The following is a 26,351-nucleotide window of genomic DNA, read 5'->3' on the forward strand; positions in this document are numbered from 1 at the left end:
GTTTCTGAGCTCAGACTTTCCAGCCTGATGATCTTTTGACGTCAATATTTGACCTAGTTTTTTCCGAGTTCCCAGTTGTTTTGAACCAGACATAAGGAACGCTGTTTGGGTCTTTTCCCATGTTCAGAACAACTGGGAACTCAGAAAAATACGAGGTCAAATCATGACGCAAAGTCAGAGCTCTAGAAAGAGGCCCGAGTTTACGAGTTGGATAACTAACAGGTCAAAACCATTTCCCCTGTGTGAGCTCGTTTATTTTCCGAGTTCACAGTTGTTTTGGACACACGGGTCGAAAACCAGAGTTTTGCGAGATCACAGTTGTTTTGAACGCGGTAAAAGTAACATTAGCACGCAATCAATGACTGAAGATTCGTTCAATCAAGTCGTTTTTCAAACCGTGTGCTACTGAAAAAGAGATCCCACTGATTTCGCTATGATTCCGGTGTTTTCTTCGATTCCAAATTGGTTTCAAACACCGACCTCTAGTTGATACCATACTTACGATGTAGTTAGGATTTTTGTTCATGATACGTCATCTGAACGGTATCTCGAAACACTGCGGCACTAAGATTTGATTGACATTATGGAGAGAAAAAAAACGTTTATATGAACGCCGATTTTCATTGTTGACCAGCAGGTGTCACTGACCTGCATTGTGTTAATCTCCGCTTTTCGGCACAGTTTGCTGAAGCACCAAAGGCTTCTGAAAGCCACCGTTTCACATTACTAGTGACGTATGCTCTTCATTAGTATTATCGTAACTTCACTGAAAGAGGGTATAAAACTGCTGAAAGGTAAAACGTTTTACAAATGTGGATTGAATGCCATGCCACAGTAAATGATATGGTCAATGTTATCATCTCTCTCTCTCGCACGCACACAGAGAGACAACTTTGCTCTATGCGCGTTTATCTGATTCATCGTCATAGGTCACTCACGGCAAAGTCCATCCAAAAGAAATTGGTGAGTCAGACAGGCAGAAATCGAGAGGCCACAGCACTGACACAACAACAGGAGGAAAAACAAAAAAAAAGAGTTAGAAAAAGTGGGATATGGAGACAACGTCATCACTAATAAAGTAAGTAGTTACTTCCTCCTAATTTCCCACATTTTGGGTTGTGTAAGAAATTGAAATAGAGACTGGAAACTAGCAATAACTACACTTCAACATAAGCCATATATTATACAAAAACACACATACTCCTCATTCCTCTTGGACATATGCTGGACTTAAGACACCAACTATAGACACACATGATTCCCCTCCCCCATAATAACCACAGACACACCCAACCCATGGTTGGACCTCAGGACAAAGAACTCTCAGGAACCAATGGAACGTGGACACCAGGCCGGAAGCAGGACTACCCAAGACCCAGATCGACCAATCGGAAGGCCGGACTCGCAGATCTACCTACTTTGCTTGTTGTCTGTATAGTACGGAACAATTCTGAAAACTCCCTCTTTTCCTGACGACCCCATACGGATCAGATAGAAAAGAGCCGTGCTGCACGCTTTGCATAATATTTTTACACTTGAATAAACCTGCCTTATTATAAAATGATCCACCTCGTCCTATGTCTCCACTTGGTCTCCTGTCTCAAGTAAAACGAATTATCAACAAACATGGTAAGCAGAGGATGGTCAAAACATATTTGAATTAGGCCCAATAGAAAATTCATCGGACAGGAGACGAGAGGGAGAAAGATTCAAGAAGGAGAGGTGACCCGCTCGAGGGAGACGTCGGCGATTCAACTCACCCAGGAAACTGATCAAAGAGCTCGAAAATATTAAGGTAAGCAGAGCCGGTTTAATCAAAATCTGCATATTGTATTATAGCCAATATCTAAATTCAATGATCAGAAGTACTGAGGTGAGTGAATTGTTGCTAAATTTATGTGGAATTGTTTAGAATCTAAGGCAATGTGTAAAGATATTTGCGAAGTATAAAATCAAGTCGCATTAGTAATCTGGGACTAGTTGAAACATTTTTCAACTAGGAGCATCAGTGATAAACCTAAGCTTGAAATAGGAGTAATGGTATTAAACTTGAAACTCAAATGTATTTGAAATGTAATGTGATCTGTTCAAGTCGTATTAGTAATCTGGGACTAGTTGAAACATTTTTCAACTAGGAGCATCAGTGATAAACCTAAGCTTGAAATAGGAGTAATGGTATTAAACTTGAAACTCAAATGTATCTGTTCAAGTCGTATTAGTAATCTGGGACTAGTGGAAATGGCATCCCTCTAGGAGCATCAGTGAGAAATCTAAGCTTGGCGTATTGGGATTCAAGTCGCATTAGTAATCTGGGACTAGTTGAAACATTTTTCAACTAGGAGCACCAGTGATAAATCTAAGCTTGAAATAGGAGCAAGGGTATTAAACCTGAAACTCTCCAAATTAATGCTGTTCAAGTCGCATTAGTAATCTGGGACTAGTTGAAACATTTTTCAACTAGGAGCACCAGTGATAAATCTAAGCTTGAAATAGGAGCAAGGGTATTAAACCTGAAACTCTCCAAATTAATGTGTGTGATTGAGCGTTCCACGAGATCTATTGCTACTAATTAGCTATAAGCTAAGTTCAGGCTCCGTTAGTGGTGACCGCCGAGTCAGAATCTGTGTGCCACGGTGAAGCAGCCATTTACGGTTGATGAGTTGACCTGGTTTTCCCCTCATATACTGTTGGTAAATCCTTAAGGGATAGAATTCATTTGAAAATTATTATAGAAGCGCGTGAATTACTAGTATATTGTCCCCAAAGGAAAATTTCTGAAATGTTTTGGCAAAGTATTTAATTAATCGGAAAAAGTTTAAATTAACCGGGAAAGTTAAAAGAAATAATATCTCTCGAGTTAAAGGTCTTATAATTGCCATTCCAATTATATCAGGAGCGCCTGAATTCATTAGTATATTGTCCCCAAAGGAAACTTCTGAAATATTTTGCCAAAGTATTTAATTAATTAATTTAGCGAAAAGCAATAATATTTTTTATTATAAATACCCAAAACTGTCATTCCAATTATAACAGGAGCGCATGAATACATTCGTATATTGTTTCAAAAAGAGATAGCTGAAATATTGTTGGAAAACGAAAATAATTCATCAAATACACGGCAATAAAATCCTTTGTCCACGCGAGTCGGACACGAGACTGGAGGAAGAGAGGGGAAGAAAAATACATCGCTGGTTTCGATCAGTAACGGGCTAAAGTATACAAAGATAATAATAGACCCAGACATAGCTTAACGACAAAATGACCACGACTATCGTCCCCAAACACAAATTCAACGAATATTTAGATCAGAGAATGAAAGACAGAGCAGGCGGGAAATTACACTACAAACCCGTTAAAAAGATCTGGGAGGAAGTGAGGCTGAGATGGACTCAAACAGGTTTCCTTAGTGGAGTCGCCCCATCAAAAGGGCAACTCCTCATTATGGAGAAAGAATTGGAGGAAGCAGTGAAGCAAGGGATAGAATGTGAAGTTGATAAGAATAAGAGTCACTTATTTAAAAAAGAAGGGACAAAGCAAAGGGAAAAGGCACAGGCTGAGATGAGAATAGGTTTATGGGCAATTGAGGAAATTAGGAAAGCTCTCCCTTACCGGAAACCTGATACGATGGGAGTGGTCACTGGAGCACCAACTGACACCAAAGAGGGCAGGCCCAACAATAATGACGCCCCACCTACCACCACAGCAGCCCCATCGGCCCCAACCCATCTCAGGGGCACTGTGGGGTTAATGGCAATTCCCCAGGCTCAGTTCAACTCCCATGTGCATCACCACATTACCCAATACAATAAGGATAAGGGAGGGGCTGAAACACAAATCCAGTCCCTACAGGTACAACTTTTGAAACTACAATTGAAAGAGGCCCAGAAAGGAGAGAAACCCAAGAAACAGATGGTGGCTGAAGACCAACAAGAAATCTCACAAATCATTGAAAAAACTGTTTCCCGAATGATACAGCAACAACAACTACCCATCTTCACCCAGCAGGGACCACCTATACACCCACCCCAGGAGCAGCCATTCCAACTGCCGTATGCCTACCCGTTTCAGCCATACCCTTCGTCGGAACCACCACTACAACCCTACTACCCACTACCACAATCAAACTATTCACCCACATGGGGACAGCCCCAGAGGTACTCTGGATCTTATGGAAGCTGTTATAATTGTAAACAAGCTGGGCATATGGTGCGACAGTGTCCGCACCCAATAACCCCGGCCCAAAGCCAGTTTCTGGCCAAAAGGGGACGAGGATACGCCCCTAGACCAAGGGGGAGTCAGGCCAAGGATGTATCAACCACGTGCGGCCCTTCAACCCGCATACAATCACCCCAATCCAGACCCGAATTAGCAATCACCTCCCCCTTTTCAGGGCATGGCTGACGAATATGCCCCATGGCCCTGAAGCTGCTCACCACTAACCTACACTCATCATTGACCTGGACTACTGAAGCATCAAAGGCTTTTGCACTCTTGAAAACAGATCTCTAAGTGGCAGTAGCCCTAACAGCACCTGACTAAAAAAAACAAGTTCCATCTGGATGTTTCTGAAAAAGAAGGATTTACATCATCCATCCTTTTCCAGAACCTAGAGGGGGAGAGAAGAGTGTTGAGGTATCACTCCTCCAAACTGGACTACATTGAAGAAGGACAAACCACATGCTCCAGGTATGTGGATGCAGTGGCAAAAGCTATTGGGAAAACAGCCCACATGATAATGTGCCATCCATTGGAAATCCACACCCACCATGGGGTTGCAGCATATCTGATGAGCAAAGAATTCACGTTCAGCGCTGAAAGGAAAACGAAAATCCAGAATAAATGCACACAATCACACATCACATTTGTCAACACTGACAAAAACATGGCAGACGCACTCAATGCTGAAGGTCTACCCCACTCCTGTGCAGAAAGAGCTGCACAGGAACTGAAACGGAGACCTGACCTGGGGAATGAACCACTCACCAACACACACAGATATGGGGAAAGACAATGTGACTAATGGAAAAAGGTACCTGTTAGTTATGGTAGACAGGTTCTTTAAATGGGTTGAGGCAATACCAACAACAGGGGAGGATGCAAAATAGGTCATTAAGTGGCTGCAAACCGAACTCATGTGTGTTGTTTGATGACAAACGCTCCATGTACCAATAGGGTCGGATGTGTAAATGTCAACTGATTGTTGTTTAATGATGGGGTTAGTGTACAGGCCACAATCTCATAAGTCTCGTGGAACGCGCCAATCAAATGTATGTGCAGGTTTGAAGTTGATTTGGGTTGAAGTCCTGCCCCTGGCGTTGCTGGCCATGATAGCCTCTCCAGGTGCAGGCACCCATCTCTCTCCTCATGAGACAATGGCTGGAGGAGTCATGCTGGGTTCACCAAGGAAGGGAGGTCATATGCCCGCCCTTGATGTACAACAAATTGTAATGTTTGATAATTGACGGAACTTTCTGCAGCTCTCTCCACACAGATTCACAAGGTCCAACGGGGAAGCAGAAGGGAGATCTGGCACACGGAAGGTAAAAAATTGGTGACTGGGTGGGGTTAATGTCCACAAGAGAAAGTGGCTAGAACCCAGGTGGACTGGACTGTACGAAGTGGGGGAGGTTACTTCACACTCAGTCCAGGTCAAAGGTAAATCAGGCGCACCTTGGCACCACTTCACACATTGCACTCCAGCCCCAATCCCTTCTAGAACACTGACAGAAGTCAGAGCTGATTTAAACAGCTTAAATTCGATTCCAAATGAAGACATTTCTGACTCAGGTGATGCGGAATCAAACTCCGCCTCCCCTGATAAAGGAACCTCGCCCAGTTAGAGGGATATTTCTCCCTCCCTGGGCAAGGCTAGGGATATCTGGCCCCTTATTTGTGATATTCCTACTGATATTTGGGCTGTCCCTGGGCACTTTCACATGGTTAATAGAATAACTATAACCGGAGTCCCATGGATGTATGTCACGGACACTCTAGTCTAACTAGGTAATAATAGATTAAAAAATTCAAAAAAAAATCAAAAATTTGGAAAACAATAGTTAAAATAAGAAACCAAAATGGCTCAAATTGAGAAGGTTGAATGAGAGTGGGTGGAGAGCTATGCAGAGAATGGACAGAAGATGGCAGTATTGCAGCACCCAAATGGTCTCCCAGCCGACTGGTTGAATGCTGGTGACATAATTTTGTTTTTTGGAGTAAACATTAAGGTTAAGGGTTTCCGTGTACCCAGAGATAAGATATCTTAAAAGAATACACTCACATGGGAATAGGAGTTTTACTTTCTGAGTTTTATTTAGGCAAGGGACTTTGAGAAGATAAAGGGTTCTTTTGGCATGTTTAGATATGGAACACGAATGTAGGTGTAACATTTTGACCTGTTTTCTGTTTCCATTGCATTTTCCGGCGACTTGATCACTCGCGGGGAAATGTGGTGAGAATAATGAGATTGTGTCATTTGGGATACTAGTTTTGAGGTAAATTGATTATAATAGAGTTTATAACTCTTGACCATAAGGTAAGCATTTGTATTGGCCATTAGAAGATAGAGATAGGTTAATTAAGGTTATGTTAGGACTTTAAAGGTTGACACTATAAGACCTGTGGTTATTTTTAAATCCATGCAGATAAAGTCAAAACAGTGAGACACTTAGTTAATATTGTAAAGGAACACACAGTTGTTATTGACTATTATTACAAAAAGGCAGACAGATGGGTCTACCCCGCACTGTTGAGACCTTGAAGGTTTGAGAGCAGAGTGGGGAGGGTGGACCAGGAAATGAGCAAGGTAGGCTGTGAAATAAGATAGGAGAGAAAGGGGTTAACATATATAAGCAGCACAGATACATTTCAAAGTAGATAAGTCACTTGACAGAGAATTGGAAAAGAATAGATATGAATGTACGCCCAAGGGAGAATTGGATATGCGGGGAATAAAAGGGACGTTCCTAGAATATGATGTACTAAGTTATTATTTAGAGTAGGTAAGGTTGATACCTGGCCAGAGCCAGGTATCAAACGAAGGAGGGTACATTGTGGACTAGGAAAGGATGGGGCCTATTGGATAATAAACTTATTTAAAATTAAACATTTATAGCTAAAAAATTAGGCATAGAAGTTAAATATATAATCAGAAAGGACAAATGAGGAACTGTTTGCTAACCAGACCTGTATGTCCAAGAGTTTATACATTGCAGGTGAATTAAGGGAGAAGGTGAATCACTCGACCTGGGGGCATATCGCACTTGGAGGGTGAGACACACTGACACTGCCGAATGATCACAGAGTTAAGGAGAAGAACTGTTGCTAATAAAGCTCAGGGGTCAACTCCTTAATGAAGAATTCCCTGACCCCGACCTTTCCTCACTGTGTTCGTTCATAGAAGTGAAAGTGTTGCTTGATCTCTGGCTGATGATGTGTTCTCTGGGAGAGGGTGGGGTTTTACAGGACTGCTTGTAGTCCTGAGCTGTCTGATCAGGATACGATGGGGATGATACCATCGCAGTGCTGCCAGAACCACCACCAGTTCCAACGGACCAGGGTTCAGCCGGCCTCCTCCACCACTTCAAGACCAAGTCCCACGCCATCACCTAAGCTCTCCAATCTGGTACAGATAATAAATATAAAAGACATCTCAGATAGTGAACATTTGGGGACTGAAACTGAGTATGAGGAAAGGGAGAATATGTGGTTGACCTACAAAACACTTAATAGAAAGGACTGTGTTGTATGTGGACATGCCAGACCTATTCTGGCTGCTCACCCATTTGTCCTAAGTAATGGGGAAGGTTGGATGTGCATATTGGAAAAGTTCGAGCCAAATTCAACCCTGTGTAAAACTCTGAGTCTTGTGTTCCCAGTGGTCCCTCCCCAGAAGGTACCGTGGGGAGTTAAGGCATATGGGGGATATAACAGCTGTATCCCTGGCACAGGTAGCGGTATGGACTATGGAGGGCTCCCTGCTACTACCTGCATCACTAATACCACTAGGAACTGGAGGTGTTGCTGATGTATGGTGGATGTGTGGACCTGCCAGGTGGTTGACCCCATTTTTGAAAGGAAATTGTCGTTGCTCATGTGTTTTGGCCAGTCTGATACCACCGTTGCCTATTATGATAGCTAATCAACTTCTGGGAAGCTACACAGGACACAGAGGCTTGGGACCAACCCAGGAGACGGCAGAAACGTGACGCTCCTTGGTCCGAGGGTACAGATAACATGCACACCAACCTGTTGGGGGTCCCAATAGGGGTCCCCCACGAATTCCAGACATTAACCAGGAATGATGGCCTGTGGCATCTGATGCCCATCCTTGGCCCAGCTATTGTTGATGTTAAAACAAAAGGTCTGGATCAATTGTAAACACACCCACACAGGACTTACAGGGATGGCTGAACAATTGGATGCTGCCTCACAAACCAGTAGACACAATAGACTATCACTGGACATAAGTCTGGCCAACAAGGGAGGTGTAACAGTGTTGCACGTTTGTTCCTAACAATACTAGTCCGGATGGGAGCATTTCAAAAGCTCTGAGTGGGTTGGCAAGGTTATCAGTGGAGATGAAGGGTCTTGCAGGTGTGGAGGAGAGTGGACTGTTCCCCTGGCTGGGTGGTTGTTTTGGTAAGTACACTGCAAGGACGATTACTGGATTTCTGACACTAGTTGTGGTTTTTCATTTCTGTGTTGCCTGTATCATACCTTGTTTGAAGAAGTTTGTTACAGATGTGTAAGGGGCCTCTGGTTGATGCTCCAGTTGGAGAGGCTGATACGAAAACGAGCTTCCGCAGGAGAATGGGCTGACAGAGGAGGACCCTTGGTTTGCTGTAGATGATGTTGTTGAATGAATAAAAAGTGATGTTTGTCCTCCCTGTTGTGAAGGTTTGAAGTTCCCGGGTGGCGACGAGCCCACCTGGTACAGGTTGTATAGAGGGATGGACCGGAGGGTTTAACATATTCTCGTTTTTTGGTTTACTAATGTGTGGTTGGCCACTCCAGGGGTAGTTATTGGAGTGGTCTCCTTTTTGGTCCTTGCTCATTTACGACTCAACTTACATTGATGCTATTGGTGTCCCTAGGGGGTGCCAGATGAATATAAACTGGAGGACCAAGTGACAGCTGGGTTTGAATCATCATTTTGTTGGTGGTGTACAGTTAATAAAAATGTGGACAGAATTAACTACATTCATTTTAATGTCCAGAAACTGGGCAATTGGACTCAACAAGGCTTTGAGGCGGTCCATGGACAATTGGCAGCTACGTCCCTGATGGCATTTCAAAATAGAATCGCGGTTGATATGTTATTGGCTGAACGGGGGGGGGTCTGTGCAAATGTTTGGTGAACAGTGTTGTACTTTTATTCCCAATAACACAGCTACGGATGGGAGTCTGACTGTAGCATTGGAGGGACTTCGTACCCTTAATGGTAAGATGAAACAGCATTCTGGAGTGGACACTACTATGTGGGACTCATGGATGGATGCTTTTGGGAAATATAAGACGCTGGCTTCCTCCGTCCTAGTATCAATTTCTGTTTTTGCGGCCATTCTTGTACTTTGTGGATGCTGTTGCATTCCATGTGCGCGCACGCTTGCTAGCCGTGTTATAACTGCAGCCATAGACCCTAATCAGGAAAGGGCCCAAATGTTCCCACTGCTTGAGGATGGGGAAGCTGGACCTGTATATCTATTTGAGGACTAAGATACTTTTATGTCACGTCTCTTGTGAGACGTGAAGAGAGGGAATCAAAAATTTGTCTTCTGACAAATTTTATCCCTTAGCTTTGTCTTTTTATATACTTTTATGTCACGTCTCTTGTGAGACGTGAAGAGAGGGAATCAAAAATTTGTCTTCTGACAAATTTTATCCTTTAGTTTTGTCTTTTTATATACTTTATGTCACGTCTCTTGTGAGACGTGAAGAGAGGGAATCAAAAAATTTGTCTTCTGACAAATTTTATCCTTTAGTTTTGTCTTTTTATATACTTTATGTCGCGTCTCTTGTGAGACGTGAAGAGAGGGATTTGTAAGAAATTGAAATAGAGACTGGAAACTAGCAATAACTACACTTCAACATAAGCCATATATTATACAAAAACACACATACTCCTCATTCCTCTTGGACATATGCTGGACTTAAGACACCAACTATAGACACACATGATTCCCCTCCCCCATAATAACCACAGACACACCCAACCCATGGTTGGACCTCAGGACAAAGAACTCTCAGGAACCAATGGAACGTGGACACCAGGCCGGAAGCAGGACTACCCAAGACCCAGATCGACCAATCGGAAGGCCGGACTCGCAGATCTACCTACTTTGCTTGTTGTCTGTATAGTACGGAACAATTCTGAAAACTCCCTCTTTTCCTGACGACCCCATACGGATCAGATAGAAAAGAGCCGTGCTGCACGCTTTGCATAATATTTTTACACTTGAATAAACCTGCCTTATTATAAAATGATCCACCTCGTCCTATGTCTCCACTTGGTCTCCTGTCTCAAGTAAAACGAATTATCAACAGTTGCAACAGCTCATTCGGAGTATTTACGATATAAAATATCTCATTGGATTTTCAATTGTTCAATCAATTGTTATATTTTGAGATTCTGATTTGGTAAGCCCGCTATTGTATACTATATCACTCACCGTTGGGTACTTGTTTAGGTGTGGGTTGTTGAATGACCAGGGTAGGAATCATCGACTATAATGAACAAAAATATGTTTTATTTAACCAGGTAAACTAGTTGAGAACAAGTTCTAATTTACAACTGCGACCTGGCCAAGATAAAGCAAACCAGTGCGACACAAACAACAGAGTTACACATGGAATAAACAAGCGTAGTCAATAACGCAATAGAAAAAATAGTCTATATACAGTGTGTGCAAATGGCGTGCGCAGTGTTTCGAGATATCGTTCCGATTTACGTTCATGAACAAAAATATAAACGACATGCAAAAATGTCAAAGATTTGACGGAGTTAAAGTTCATATGAGGAAATCAGTCAATTGAAAAATGTATTAGAACCTCATCTATGGATTTCACATGACTGGGAATACAGATATTCATCTGTTGGTCAAAGATACCTTACAAAAAATGGGCCTCAGGATCGCGTCACGTTATTTCTGTATATTCAAATTGTGTTTGTTGTCTGTAGCTTATGCCTGCCCGTGCCATAACCCCACCTCCATCATGGGGCACTGTTCTCAACGTTGACATCAGCAAACCGCTCACCCACATGACTCCATACATGTAGTCTGCTGTTGTGAGACCAGTTGGAAGTAATGTCAAATTCTCTAAAACAACATTGGAGGCAGCTTATGGTAGAGAACTGAACATTCAATTTTCTGGCAACAGCTCTGGTGGACATTCCTGCAGTCAGCATGCATATTGCACGCTCCCTCAAATTGAGACATCTGTAGCATTGTGTTGTGTGACAAAACTGCACACATTTTAGAGTGGCCTTGCACCTGTATAATGATCATGCTGTTTAATCATCTTCTTGACATGCCACACCTGTCAGGTGGATGGATTATCTTGGCAAAGGAGAAATGCTTACTAACAGGGATGTAAACAAATTTGTGCACAAAATTAGAGAAATAAGCTTTTTGTGCGTATGGAACATCTCTGGAATATTTTATTTAAGCTCATGCAACATGGGACCAATGGTTTACATGTTGCTCTTATATTTGTGTTCATTGCAGATTCAGCTATGGGCCAATTTGTTCTGGTGCAGGTGGTTGGGGGGCCAGGACATAATAAAAAATGTAGACTGCAAATTGACCCCAAGAAGTCTAAAGTTATATATTTGACTAAAACATAATCATTTCAAACCTTGATTACATTTGGGAACATTGTCCTGCGTAGGGTGCCGGCTTTCGGATGGGACGTTAAAATGGGTGCCCTGACTGTCTGTGGTCATTCAAATTCCCATAGCTCTTGTAGGAGTAGGGGTGTTCACCCAGTTTTAATGGCTCATTTCCCAACCTGTCCAAATTCCATCATGGCCACCTAATCATCCCCCTCATTCCTAATTGGCATATATCACTCCTCTCCTCTCCACCTGATAGCTGATGTGTGATGAGAGTTCTGGCACAAAAATAGTCGCCGTGCATCACTGAGGTTGGTGCTACACATTGATGGTGGATGAGGTGAGGTTCCCCTACTATGTAAATACTTTGAGTACCTCAGTTGATAGAAAAGAGCTATATAAATCCAATTAATTATTATTATTTGTATACGATCACATACAGTATGTCTCTCTTTTATGCAATACTTGGGAACAGATTTCCCAATTTAAAATCACTTGGAGCTGATTTCCTGGTGTTTTTACAGTCTTTTATGGCCAACAACTAAAAAATAAATAAATCAATATATATATTTTTTTTTTTCTTTTTCGGGCCACCAGTTGGGGAACCCTGGCCTAGGGAGTTGGCAAAAAGGCACAGTGACAACAAACCACTGGAACATTTATATAATTGGGGCCTCTAATTGGAGTTGGACTTATTTCCACACTTTGTCTCACAGACACTGTATTGTCTCTACTACCACATTCACAGATGTTAACTGCTGTAGCGCCTATTGACGATAGCAAAACTCCCCCGGTCAGAAGAGACTAAATGCCCCAACGCTTGCTGTAAACATTATCACACATCACTTGTGGTACTGTTTTGGAGACATAAAGAAGTATCTATCATATCAGCGAGAAATGTTTTTCAAAAAACAAAAGTTTAAATTACTACACACCTCTTTAAAGGGTTAGTGCTCACAGCCATATCTCCATGTTACAGCACTTGTGTAGTGGAAGTGTAGTTTATTTGGATGGAGGCACCCATAGCTGTATGGATCTGTGCAAAACTGCTACAGTTACTGCATATGTCTTTATTTGAAGGGTTTTTTCTCGCTGATGAAAGGGCCATATGTTTCGAAACCCGTATCGCAAGCGATGATTATTGACTTTTTCTAAACTTTAAAACACAGCGTCTGGATTGTAGTTCACACGAGCCAGTCGTGGGCGAAGCTAATCGCTTAAACCTGTAAGGAGAAGGCAGAATGCCTCAGAGTTTTCGAGAGCTACACTACATGACCAAAAGTATGTGGACACCTGCTTGTCGAACATCTCATTCCCGAAATCATGGGCATTAATATGGAGTTGGTCCCCCCTTTGCTGCTATAACAGCCTCCACTCTTCTGGGAAGGCTTACCACTAGATGTTGGAAAATTGCTACGGGGACTTCCTTCCATTCAGCCACGAGCGTTAGTGAGGTTGGGCCCTGATGTTGGGCGATTAGTCCTGGCTCGTAGTCGGCGTTCCAATTCATCCCAAAGGTGTTCGGTGGGGTTGATCAGGGCTTTGTGCACTTCCACACCAATCTCGACAAACCGTTTTTGTATGGACCCTAGCTTTGTTCCGGGGCATTGTCATCCTGAAACAGGAAATGGCCTTCCCCAAACTGTTGCCACAAAATTGGAAGCACAGAATCGTCTAGAATTCCATTGTATGCTGTAGTGTTAAGATTTCCCCTCACTAGAACTAAGGAGCCTAGCCCGAACCATGAAAAACAGCCCAAGACCATTATTCCTCCTCCACCAAACTTTACAGTTGGCACTATGCATTTTGAGGCAGGTAGCGTCATCCATGCATCCGCCGAACCCAGATTCGTCCGTGGGACTGCCAGATGGCGACGTGTGATTCATCGGTGGAAGAGAATGTGTTTCCACTGCTCCAAAGTACAATGGTGTCGAGCTTTACACCACTCCAGCCAATGCTTGGCATTGTGCATGGTGATCTTAGGCTTGTGTGTGGCTGCTCGGCCATTTTATCACTCTTACTAGCTCTCAGTGAAATATTTGTATACCAAATCAATCTTCCATAGTGCATTTGTATCTATGGACTAGGTAGAAGTTGTCCCTAACCGCTGATAGTCAGGTTGTACATCCCCTTCATGGTTCTGGTTAGGATTGGTGTGTGTGGTAATCTGATACAAGAATAGGGCAACTTCAAGCCTTCCCCGAGACCTGTTTGCGTGACAATGACCGTAGGCGTTGATAAAACCGCATAAACAGATCTGGGACCAGGATAGGCAAATTCTACATCAAGCTGGCTGTGTCTGGCCTTGTGAACATCTTCTTACTCCTCTTCCTCCACAGGTCTGTGACCAGGCGGGTGTGGTTGTCGGCCCCTGCCCATCAGAGACCGTTCAGGGTGTGTTCCCATGACAGGGGCACCAGGAAGGGCATCACAGCAGGAACTCTGGAGGAGTTGAGAGAGAGGGTGAGAGAGAGACGGACATGATGAAAATACACAAAGAGAAAAAATTAAGGAAAAAAGGGGTTTATTTTTATTATAAGGCCATGAGTGACCATGTGACCTGACCAGGAAAAGCTCTGGGCTGTAGTTGTATAAGGACAGGTCTGGGATCTGGAGCACTTGCCAGAGAAGGATGTATTTGTGCCTTCAAAATACATACACTGTGTCTGTATGTCCTCTGAATATATCTACCTTTGTTGCTACCCCAGGTGTGCCAGGCTTTGATGCTGTGTTTGTCCAGTCTGGCTGTGGTGCTGGTGTGTGAGGAGGATGGGACAGTGGTGGACTCTGAAGACTTCCTGATGTCTCTGCCAGACAACACAGTCCTCATGGCCCTGGAACCTGGACAGACATGGAAAACCCCTCCGGTAGGTATGTCCTGATCTACACTACCGGTCAAAAGTTTTAGAACACCTACTCATTCAAGGGTTTTTCATTATTTGTACTACATTGTAGAATAACAGTGAAGACATCAAAATTATGAAATAACACATGGAATCATGTTGTAACCAAAAAAAGTGTTAAACAAATCAAAAAATATTTGAGATTCTTCAAATAGCCACCCTTTTCCTTGATGACAGCTTTGCACACTCTTGGCATTCTCTCAACCAACTTCACCTGGAATGATTTTCCAACAGTCTTGAAGGAGTTCCCACATATGCTGAGCACTTGTTGGCTGCTCTTCCTACACTATGCGGTCCAACTCATCCCAAACCATCTCAATTTGGTTGAGGTCGAGGGATTGTGGAGGCCAGGTCATCTGATGCAGCACTCGCCTTCTTGGTAAAATATCCCTTACACAGCCTTGGAGGTGTGTTGGGTCATGGTCCTGACGAAGAACAAATGATAGTCTCACTAAGCCCAAACCAGATGGGATGGCGTATCGCTGCAGAATGCTGTGGTAGCCATGCTGGTTAAGTGTGCCTTGAATTCTAAATAAATCACAGACAGTGTCACCAGCAAAGCACCCACACACCATCACACCTCCTCCTCCATGCTTTACGGTGGGAAATACACATGCGGAGATCATCCGTTCACAAAGACACGACGGTTGGAACCAAAAATCTCAAATTTGGACTCCAGACTAAAGGACACATTTCCACCGGTCTAATGTCCATTGCTTGTGTTTCTTGACCCAAGCAAGTCTCTTCTTATTATTGGTGTCCTTTAGTAGTGGTTTCTATGCAGCAATTCGACCATTAAGGCCTGATTCACACAGTCTCCTCTGAACAGTTGATGTTGAGATGTATCTGTTACTTGAACTCAGAAGCATTTATTTGGGTTGCAATATCTGAGGCTGGTAACTCAAATTAATTTATCCTCTGCAGCAAAGGTAACTCTGGGTCTTCCATTCCTGTGGCGGTCCTCATGAGATCTAGTTTCATTATAGCGCTTGATTGTTTTTGTGACTGCACTTGAAGAAACTTTCAAAGTTCTTGACATATTCCATATTGACTGACCTTCATGTCTTAAAGTAATGATGGATTGTTGTGTCTCTTTGCTTATTTGAGCTGTTCTTGCCATAATATGAACTTGGTCTTTTACCAAATAGGGCTATCTTCTGTATACCCCCCTACCTTGTCACAACACAACTGATTGGCTAAAACGCATTAAGAAGGAAAGAAATTCCAGAAATTTACTTTTAACAAGGCCCTCTGTTAATTTAAATGCATTCCAGGTGACTACCTCATGAAGCTGGTTGAGAGAATGCCAAAAGTGTGCAAAGTTGGCATCAAGGCAAAGTGTGGCTATTTGAAGAATCTCAAATATAAAATATATTTGGATTTGTTAAACACTTTTTTTGGTTACTACATGATTCCATATGTGTTATTTCATAGTTTTGATGTCTTCACTATTATTCTACAAAGTAGAAAATCGTAAAAAATTAAGAAAAACCCTTGAATTAGTAGGTGTTCTAAAACTTTTGACCAGTAGTGTAGGTATCTCAATTTGAATGTGTTTTGTTAGCACAATATGTACATGTGTGCACACCCTTGTCAAATGATTAAAGATAGGTATGGTTCTGAGTTTCTCTCCCACATGACCCGATCAGGAAAATCTTAAAGGCCCAGAGTTTTTCCTGGTTAATAATGTATAATATATGCCATTTAGCAGACACTTTTATCCAAAGCGACTTAGTCATGCATGCATACATTTTACGTATGGGTGGCCCCAGCACGAAACAAACAGTAGCAGTGCATGGGTAAAATCACTGGGGAAGCCAAGCCAGAAAAAAGCCATAGTACAACCTACGTGTTGTGATAATTGAGTTGTTTGTTTTATAACCTGCTAGTCCATATGCCTTGCGACTGTGATATATAGGCCTAATGCCGAGACAATAAGAAAAGACAGTGGCAGAATAAATTAAACCATACCTTTGTTTCATCACAAAACCGGAGAGCAACGTCTGTCCGGTGAAGTCCACAAAGCATATTACATGTAACAAACAGTTAGGTGACCTACAGCATGGTCAAGCAAGTTAATGTTTCCAAAATTTTCAGACTACTAAATGACTATTGATTTAGAACCACGGAGTTACCACCATTCTAGCACTATTTCAACATCATCAAATCATGCTTAGTCTAATACAGTGACAATTGTATTTAGTCCAATCAGCATAAGCTAAATATGATGTGGCTATCCATGGTTCTGATTTCTCTGTGTGTGTATGTATCTGTGTGTGCGTTCGTGCAAGTAGAAAAAACATGTTGACTCACCCTACTTGTTGAGAAACGCCAATGCCATCCTCTCTTTCATGTTGACGAAATGGTCTATGTCATACAGTACACGCTTGTATTTTTTGTTTTCTTAAGCTACCTGGCTAAAATGCTTGCTGGCTAACCTACCTTCCTTTCATGGGCAATGTTAGCTATTTAATGTTAGCCTTCTACATCTAGCTACATATTGAACTTACATCATCTCAGGCCAGGGGCCCATTGTATACATTTATGGTTGGATCAGAATCGCCATTATAATCATTGGCCAGTACGGAGAATTAAGTAAAACCACAAGTCCAAATCCCTGTCTACATCCATGGCTAATTTAGGAAAGGGACAATTTTAGCTAGCTAGCTAGCCACTGGAGGACAACAACACAACGAGATATAACAATAAAAGTTGTTTTTGTCAGTGACCTATTGCTCTCGATGTGATTGGAGTGAAGCCAAATCCAAACTGGCTTCCCTTTACATTTTTTTTGTGTGCGAGGACCATTCACAGTTGAGTTCACTTGGTTTAGCTCAACGCTGATTGGCTATTATTTGATACTTTTTTTTATCAAGGGAGGCCAAAAGCTCGCTGGCATCCTTTGTTGCCGCCCGTAGCATTGAATGCAATCTTATACTCTTTTTGACCTGACAGCATCAGATCGATGGCCTACACATATACAGACAGAGAGGCGCTGTGAGCTCTAAACCAACAATGCTACCGTCTCTCCTGGAGTAGGGTGCTGATCTCAGGTCAGCTTTGCATTTCCCCCACTAACCTGATCCTAGATCTGTACTTAGGGGACACTTCACCCTGGAGTGTCTCTCCCTCTCACACCATATCCTATGCTAAACCTACAGGGTACAACGCTCTCTAAAGCCCAAGACCCCAACCAGCCGCGGACAGGAAAGGATATAGCCTGCGTGACCTTTGACCTGTACCGGCAGAACCCCAAGGATGTGTTTGGCTCCCTGAACGTGAAGGGCACCTTCTCAGGGCGGTACCCTGTCAGCGCCGACTTCAAATGTCTGGGGCCCAAGAAAGTCCTCAGGTGAGTAGAGTGGAACGGGATAGGAGGAAGTCTTGTCCCTGGTGGAAGGTGTCTGTAACAATGGTAATTTATAATACTCTCTCTTTCCCCCTTCTCTCTCTCAGAGAGGCCCTCCGCGTGGCCTCCACCCTCCTCCAGGCGGCAGGTCAAATGTTGATCTCCTCAGCTAATCTGATCAAGCGGCTCATCGAGGGAGCAGAGTTCTGGCAGCCCCAGAGGGCGGAGGTTACAGAGTGCTGGAACTGAGACAGTTGAGGCTGTAATTAAGGCTTTTGAGGCTAGAATTGAGTTTATGTACAGGTCCAATCTTAACACGAGCTCAAGTTAGGACATGGCCCTATAAAGTATTACTCTAGGATCAATGAAGAAGAGAAGAGATCCAATGTTTATTAAAGCTGAACACAACAACCACACTCGTAGTAATACCAATTGCTGCAGCGCAACATTCCTATTGGTCTGTTGCATTTTAAATACTGTACCATGTGTATGATAGCGTGATGCAAGGTTGTGATGAAGCTATGTGCAGAAAGACAATTACTCACATGGGTGTGTTGTAAAATAGGATGTATCTATTTCTATAAATCTTGGGAATTTCCCATGAAAGTAAGGAATTGAATAAGAAAAAAAAAGAGCAGGCATAAATGTTTTACTGTCTTTGTAGTTTCTCATCACTGTCTCATTTTGTGTTCAATAAATGCTTTCAGTTGTTACATTCAGACGGTCACCTGTCAACAAGGTAGAGGTTCGGGATCCAAAATATAAAAGAAAGATACCCAATTGCAGAACAAGGAGAACAGTTATTTTTATTCACAAAAGGGAAGAAACCTATTCACCACACAAAGAACCAGATACGACTCAACATGCTAGCTCTGAGATTTTGATACTGCAGGCTATAGCTGAGTTAGTGAAGTCAAAATAAATGATCGACTTTCTTACTACCGATAAGGACACACCTTATGCTATGTCCCAATAATCTCTGTTCTCCCAAAGTGTGCACTTGTTCACTTCCCTTAATGGACTCACCCCTAGCCCATGTCTACATCAATCCAATGATTTTAACTTTATGGGGAGAAATGAACGCGCAAGTGCACACATCAGGAGGAAGGAGAGATTATTGGGACGCACCCAAGGACATAGGTTGTCGCAGGTCTGGTAGTTTCCCCAATTCTTTACACCCTGAACATATCAAACAAGGAACATCAATGCAATGTCACAGAAACTTCCCAGCATAAACCCGTGATGGAGCTGAAACATGAATTGACATTTGAATGAATAACTGAACAGGAAGTGCCAGTTTCAATAGTGCTACAACTAAAGTAGACTAGATCATAAACATAATCAACATACAAACAGAATGCTGCCTCATTCGTAACAATTCCTAATATGTAGCCTAACAGTCCCTTTTCAGCACCCTCCAGGCCTCTCCGGCATTACAGCAGGGGTGTGACTCAATACTCAGCTTCCTTCTCCATCACTGCAGACAAGTGAACGTTTCAGATCGATTTCGAGTTTCAACAAATAACATTTCACCTGTTAGGCCATGCTGGATCAGTGCTCCTAGACGAGAGAGCACAAGGAGAAGAAGCCTTTTTATACTTTTGAGTACCCCAAGTCTGTCCCAACGGTTACTCCAGCTTCACGCCATTCATAGGTCTCAAAGTCCCAGCTCCATCCTCCTCGCTACCAGCCTCCCCATTAGCACTGTGAGTCACGGTACGCAAAGACGGCACGGAGGAGGACCCCGATGGACCTGTTTCCTCAGTCATCAACCAGTCCCTCTGCCGTTGCCTCTGCTTCTCCCTAATCTGCGCCAGGACCTTCCGGTGCTCCTCCCCACTCATCCAGCGTTCCATGCCCTTCTTGACGTAGTAGCGGGTGTCTCCGAACCACTGGGTGAGAGCCTTCCGCGAGAGGCATGTCTGCTGCTGCAGTTGCGTGTAGTCCCCTTTGTTGGGCCACTGGCAGGTGAGGAAGAAGTGTCTCAGGAGCTCCAGCTGGGCTATTGTCTTGTTCTTCGGCCACGGGCCCATTTTGATAACTTGCTCTTTTCCGTCGTCATCGATGAATTTGGTGATCCCCACCGCGTTCCGCTCCTCCTTCAGTTCCGCCTTGATGTTCTTTTCCCATCTCTTAACTCCAGCTCTGGCCGTTTCCTCTTTGTCTGCTGTTCCCGTCTTCTTCTTCTGTACTTCCGCTGGTTCTTTCTCTTTTCCCTTCACGTTTGACCTAATCTGGTGGGTGGTGTTAGCGGGGTTGCCATGGACATGGTTACCATTGCGACTCCTGCTTAGGAAGTCGACATCATCTACTTGACAGACCCTTTTCCTCGTCGGTGACGGTCTGACCCTGCTGTCAGTTGGCGGCGGTGGTTGTGTCAGACGCTGAATAAGCTGTGTCTGTGACGACAGGAGGTCGTTGGGCTGTGACTGGCCGTTCTCTTCAGACTCTGGGTCGGCCTTGACGCGGTGGTGGAGCAAGAAACGCCGGTTGCAGAACCACTTGCGGATGTACTTCATGTGGAGCCTGGTGAGGGCCTGCAGACGCTGGAGCTCTTCCTTCGGAGGATTTGTGTTACAGCCGAAGCTCCGCCACAGCTCTGAGTGAAAATCCTGACAGTGCCTCTGGGGTTTGACGGTTTCGTGGGCGTTGTCGGGGGCTTCTAGGGTTTGCCCTGTGGTTGTGGGGGGCGCCACTAAGCACAGAGGGACTGGAGGTGAAGGGTGTTGCAGATTGGAGTTATTGGGTGCAACAACAGGGTGGCGTTTACGGCGTTTTCGAGGAACGGGTGAGGAGGACTCGAAGGACAGGCTGCTAAGCTGATTGGAGGTGGAGACAGGTGAATGTTCACTCCTGTTTCTCCCATCACCCTCCTTACTGAGGGGAGGCAATACCTTCTCTTCTTTCTCTTTTTTGTCCTTCGCCTGGTTTGGTCCGCAAATCTTGCACCGTGCCATACAGATCTCTTCTGCATCCCAGCTGATCCCATAGCGGAGCCGCTGGACCATGAACCACACTCTGACCTAAGATAAGGACAGGATAAGATTGGTTGTTTTCACAAGAAATGTGCTGCTGACTCCTAATGACTACAGGAAGGGGCTGCAAATGGAAAGAAGCTGAGCAAGGACCATGCGTTGGTAGTTTGCCCATGCTATGTCGAAGTCAACTAGAAGTGGACAACTATGTATCAGGGCAAGAGGACTGGGGACTGTACAGGGGACTATACCTGGTCCAGATGCAGAGAGCAGCTCTGGGCGAGCGACGCCATCTCCCCCAGGGTCGGGTATGGGAACACGTTGAAGGCCTCTATGAGATAAGCCACGCCGTCCAGTTCCTGGGTCTGGTCTGAGCTTGCCCACAGGAGCTTCAGGTGCTCGGAGACCAGAGGCAGACACACCACGTGGTTCTGGTTGAGGTCGAAGGGAGCCGGAGCCAGATTGTAGGGGGACGCTGTGCCTCCCCTCCCCTGACTTTTGGGGTACATTATCCCTGTGCCCCCCTTGCTGCTGTCAGCGGGGCCTACAGGAGGGAAGGGAGTGGGGTCAGGGATGGAGGCTGGGTACCGTGGTTGTGGTATAGGGGTAGCTGATGTTAGGGCTGGAGCTAACTCACTCTTCTCTGTGAGCTTAGCAGCTGGATCTGGATGCTTGTCCAGCTCTGCTGTCCACTTTGTTCTGGTCATCACAGCACTCTTATGGTAATGGATATATATAATTTAAAAACGCCAACGTTTTTTGTATATTCTTTTCATAATGTAAAAAACAAAGTTGGCTAGCTAGTTTGCTACTATAGTTAGAACTGCTTTGGACAAATTAGCTAGCTACACTTCCATCCATGTGTTGTTGTCATTGTTGTGCGTATATGCATTCCGTGCATGTGTGCGTGTCATGCGTCTGCGCGCTAACCACTGGGTGTGTGCAATGCAATGTAAGTAAGCTACAGTATTTGCTACTGTTAACCAACAATGCTAGCTTGCTAGCTAACTATTTGCTAGCTACTATAGCTAACTGGGATTTATAGTTAGCTAACTAGCGCTACTTATCACTGTTATTATCCCAACAACAAATATTTATCTAACAGTACTTAACGTTGCCATTAGATACCATTAATCGAACTCACCGTATGGCTGTTTGCTGTGCTTCAGTGTTGTTTCTCATACCATGGGCACCGTATCCATGACCACGTAGCTAGCTAACTTTAAGCGTCAACCCTAGCTACATGCCACCGATTATTATTTTTGATTACAGGATGGATGGATTCAGGTTTACATGTAAACTTGCACTTTGTCTCCCCCTGTTGGCTGTGTTGTACATCTAACATGAGTTCCATTAATTTATGCCCTGGATCCCTTTCTCCCGGTTTCCACTAGATACAGTGGTGGAAAAGGTACCCGATTTTCATACATGAGTAAAAGTAAAGATACTGTACCTTAATAGAAAACGAATCACGTAAAAGTGAGTCACACAGTAAAATACTACTTGAGTAAAAGTTTCAAAGTATTTGGTTTTAAATGTAATTAAGTATCAAAAGTAAATGTAATAGCTAAAATATACTTACGTTTGAAAAGTAAAAGTATAAATCATCCAACATTTCTTATAATAGGCAAAACAGATGGCACAATTTCCTTGTTATTTTAACTTATGGCTAGGCAGGGGCACACTCCAACACCCAGACATAATTTACAAACGAAGCACTTGTGTTTAGTGAGTCCGCCAGATCATAGGCAGTATGGATGACCAGGGATGTTCTCTTGACAAGTGCTTGAATTGGAGCATTTTCCTGTCCTGCTAAGCATATGAAATGTAACGAGTACTTTTGGGTGTCAGTGAACATTTATGGAGTAAAAAGTACATACTTTTCTTTAGGAATGTTGTGGAATAAAAGTAAAAGTTGTCAAAAGTATAAATAGTAAAGTACAGAGACTTACAAACGACTTAAACTATAACCCTTACCTAACTCTTACTTTAACCATTTAAAATGTCAACTTCAATGGTGTAGGTACTCTCAAGGATTCAGGATGGCACTGACCGATTCCACAGCCACAAAGTCCACATTTGCTACAAAAAGTTATAAAAAATGTGTGTTATACATAAGGTTAGCAGTGTGGTTAGGATTAGGTAAAAAATACAATTTTAAGAAGATACATTTTAGAAATGGGTGGGGTTTAGACACAATATTGGCCGTATTTAAGAGGATCAAAACGACTGCAGGCGACTGCTGACTGACTGATCTACAAAGCACCTTTCATCAAAACGACTCATTATTATTTGTAGATCAGTCAGTCACAATTTACCCATGATGCGTTGCGGGTTTGAGCCTCTCGAACACGGCCTATGACTGTTGCTGTGTTACTGATACATTGGAGCTGAAGATTCGAATCACGTTCTTTACCACTACTTTACGCACATTTTGGTGGTCACCCAACCTCGAGTCCGTTCACATTTCCCACTGTCCATCGTGAATGATAATTCTTCAAGTTTTCACTTAGGGCCCTCAAAGGGCTTGGGCCGGCTTTGACTGCATGTGCTGGTATGGATGTGGGTACTCAGACCTGCAAGCCACTGAGGGCCCTCATGAAGACTTCAGATGTTTTGTGGCCCCCACCCCTATCCAAGTTGGCATCCCTGGTTTAGCTCTTCTTGAGACGCTGTTGAGTTTTGGCAACATGAGAGAAGCATGTAACCACGTGCGCAATCATCCTAAAACCTCCTAAGGAATTTGGTGGTGTTTTTTTGTCTTCCAGTAATGTTATACTATGCTATTACTATATTTGGGTATGTTATGTAGAATACTATCATTATGTGATCTTGCAGCCATTGATTCGGCTTTGACCTAACTTTATTAAACAAGCACCATTCGCCAGAGTAACATGTTCTCAGGAGGTGACCCAGCCGTTGCCAGACAGTATGGAGAACAGCAGTAGGGATGCCCATGTGGAGAGGTCTATCAGTTTCAACAGCAGTCTTACCACCAACGAAACCTAATGAGTCTCACCAGGGTCCCATGTGCACGTGTGAGAGGGTTACTGGTATGCCGTATACAGAGGAATTCTGTGAGCTTGTCTAGGCAATATCTTAAATGTATTGAATTCAGTTTGGATCCCGACTATTGTGCTGCCATGCTATGTTGTCGTCTTAGGTCTCTCTTTATGTGGTGTTCCGGCGTCTCTCTTGTCATATGTGTTTTGTCCTATATTTTTATTTAATTTTTAATCGCAGGAGACTTTTTGCCTTGTGGTAGGCCATCATTGTAAATAAGAATTTGTTCTTAACTGACTTGCCTAGTTAAATAAAGGTGAAACAAAATAAAAAATATTGTGTCTTACACTGGCTAGATTTCAGTTAACATACAAGGCAGGACTTTGTCTCCCCCTGCTAGTTAAATTACCCACCTATCACAATGTTGTTCCATTGAACTTCCATCTTTTCATGTCCCTTAATCACGTTTCATTGACCTCATCATTGTACAATATGCTGTGGTTTCTGTCCAGATATTTTGAAATGGTTCATTTACAAACAGGTCTGAGGAATACATTGCCATTTTCTTAAGGTGTGTAACTGACTAGTTTTCATTATGTCTGTATATTTACTTTACTTCATAGTGTTTTCCAGGATGATTCATTTTCATATATTTTGGTATTAGTCAAACATGTCATGCCGTTTTTAAGCCACATTTGTTGTTGTTTCAGTCTTGTCAGATCTGACCAGTCGGATAAACACTCCAAACAGCCTACCCGACCGCTCGGGGTCGTCAGCATGGTCCTAAAGCACACCGTCGCCTGGTTTTGTATCACATTCCAATAGTAAAACTGAAAATACAATTTCAGAATGACATGTCCGCCCCAGTGAAAGTTGCGCCCCTGGTTCTGACCAATAAAGAGCATTCCATATGACTTGTTTCACCGTTTGTTTTAGAGCAATGGTCACCATCGACCGGTCCATCTCCAAGGCATTCCTAGTCGATCACCAAGCATTTAGGTAAAAGAAAACAACGATAAAGCGCAGAAACACGCCATCGGGTCGGTCGTCTCGCGTCGAACAGCGCAAGATGTGCAAGCTGTCAAATCATTTATATCATTTGATATAAAGTATTTTTTAACGAAAATTAAAACGTCAAAGTAACAAACTGGGACGAGGTTGGAGTAATAACATGTTCAACTACTTAAGACATTGTCTCGAATCTAGAAAATTAACAGCTAAAGTAGAATTTTTCACTTCGCTCATTGACTTCTCAAACCCAGGCCTGGTCTGCTTCGCAAGCTTTCCCGGAAGTGTCACGATGTCGCGTCTCTGGGTTTAGAAACTTTGTGATGAAGCCTAGCGTTCCTTATTTAATTGTATTTATTTCGTACAGTTGGCGGTAGGTGCACTTTATTCAGCAGTCCCAGCAAAAGGAAGGCAAAATGTTCCCATTTTGAACCATTTCATGTGTCTGAACTCCGCCTACCCTGCAGGCCCAGAGAGCAAATCAAGTGCACCTATAGGACAACACTTTAGCTCAGCTCACCTATCTGCACAGTTTCCTCGAGCCAAAGACTAAAAATAAGCATGGAATGCACAGCAAAATGTATACTGTGAGATTTTAAAACCCTGACTACAGAGAGACTCAACGAATACATCAAATAGCCAATGTTTTTATGTGTAAGTTCATGTTTAAGTTGTTATTCAGCACTGTCAACATGGTAAGCCATAAAATGCACGTTCTCCCTACTTCCACTCACGCTACAACCAGCACTGCAGCTGCAATGAAGAAGTATAGATGGCAAAGTGTTCCCGATAAGCTTGCGTTTGTTATGATTAGCGACTTGTCTTTTCTAACATGAAGGACTATTTAACTTTCTCTGGTCATAGGGGCAACAACATGAATTTGTGCATGAGGCAGAAATACTTTTCGACATCGGCTGGAAAACTGTCCCCTTTCCTCAGTGGAGGGACGGTGAGAGGCAGCCTCACCGCTGCTCCTTCTCTCCCCTCAGACTGACCATCAGATGCAGGCCATCAGTCCAGTAAAAAAAAAAAAATGTTTATTATGCTCACTCAGCTGTGCCACACAAGTAATACAACAAATGATCAATTACCAGTGGGATCATACACCTAACATGTTTAAATATGATTTCAAAATGGTCTGAGAAGAACAACATTAGCAGGGCAATTCAAGCATTGCCAATATGCAGTGACAATGTATTGGGCCTATAGCCTACGGCACAAACCTCATTGCTACGCAACTGTTTAATTGGTTAATGTTGCGTAGGCTTATGTTTTTTTTAAGT

The 26,351-nt window shown here is 43.3% G+C and overlaps 2 protein-coding genes across 3 annotated transcripts; one reads left to right on the forward strand and one right to left on the reverse strand.

Annotated features, from left to right (window-relative positions):
- Positions 1-810: 810 nt before the first annotated feature.
- Positions 811-18,801, forward strand: LOC129865494 (cell death activator CIDE-B-like). The gene is made up of 5 exons (XM_055938340.1): positions 811-1,078; positions 14,170-14,293; positions 14,539-14,697; positions 17,895-18,085; positions 18,190-18,801. Exons 1-5 carry the CDS (start codon positions 1,053-1,055, stop codon positions 18,329-18,331), a joined length of 642 nt encoding a protein of 213 aa, XP_055794315.1. The 5' UTR covers positions 811-1,052; the 3' UTR covers positions 18,332-18,801.
- A 70-nt stretch (positions 18,802-18,871) lies between these two features.
- On the reverse strand, positions 18,872-26,294 carry LOC129865492 (homeobox and leucine zipper protein Homez-like). 2 transcript variants are annotated; one of them, XM_055938337.1, is made up of 3 exons: positions 22,202-26,294; positions 21,309-21,773; positions 18,872-21,105 (listed from the first exon to the last, which is right to left on the reverse strand). In XM_055938337.1, the coding sequence occupies exons 2-3, from the start codon at positions 21,762-21,764 to the stop codon at positions 19,711-19,713; spliced, it is 1,851 nt and encodes a 616-aa protein (XP_055794312.1). In that variant the 5' UTR covers positions 21,765-21,773; positions 22,202-26,294; the 3' UTR covers positions 18,872-19,710. The 2 variants fall into 2 exon arrangements, with proteins under 2 accessions (XP_055794312.1, XP_055794311.1); XM_055938336.1 differs by having other exon boundaries at positions 21,309-26,294.
- Between the last annotated feature and the right edge of the window lie 57 nt (positions 26,295-26,351).

Source organism: Salvelinus fontinalis, chromosome 11, assembly GCF_029448725.1.
Source record: "Salvelinus fontinalis isolate EN_2023a chromosome 11, ASM2944872v1, whole genome shotgun sequence".
Classification (NCBI taxonomy): Eukaryota; Metazoa; Chordata; class Actinopteri; order Salmoniformes; family Salmonidae; genus Salvelinus; species Salvelinus fontinalis.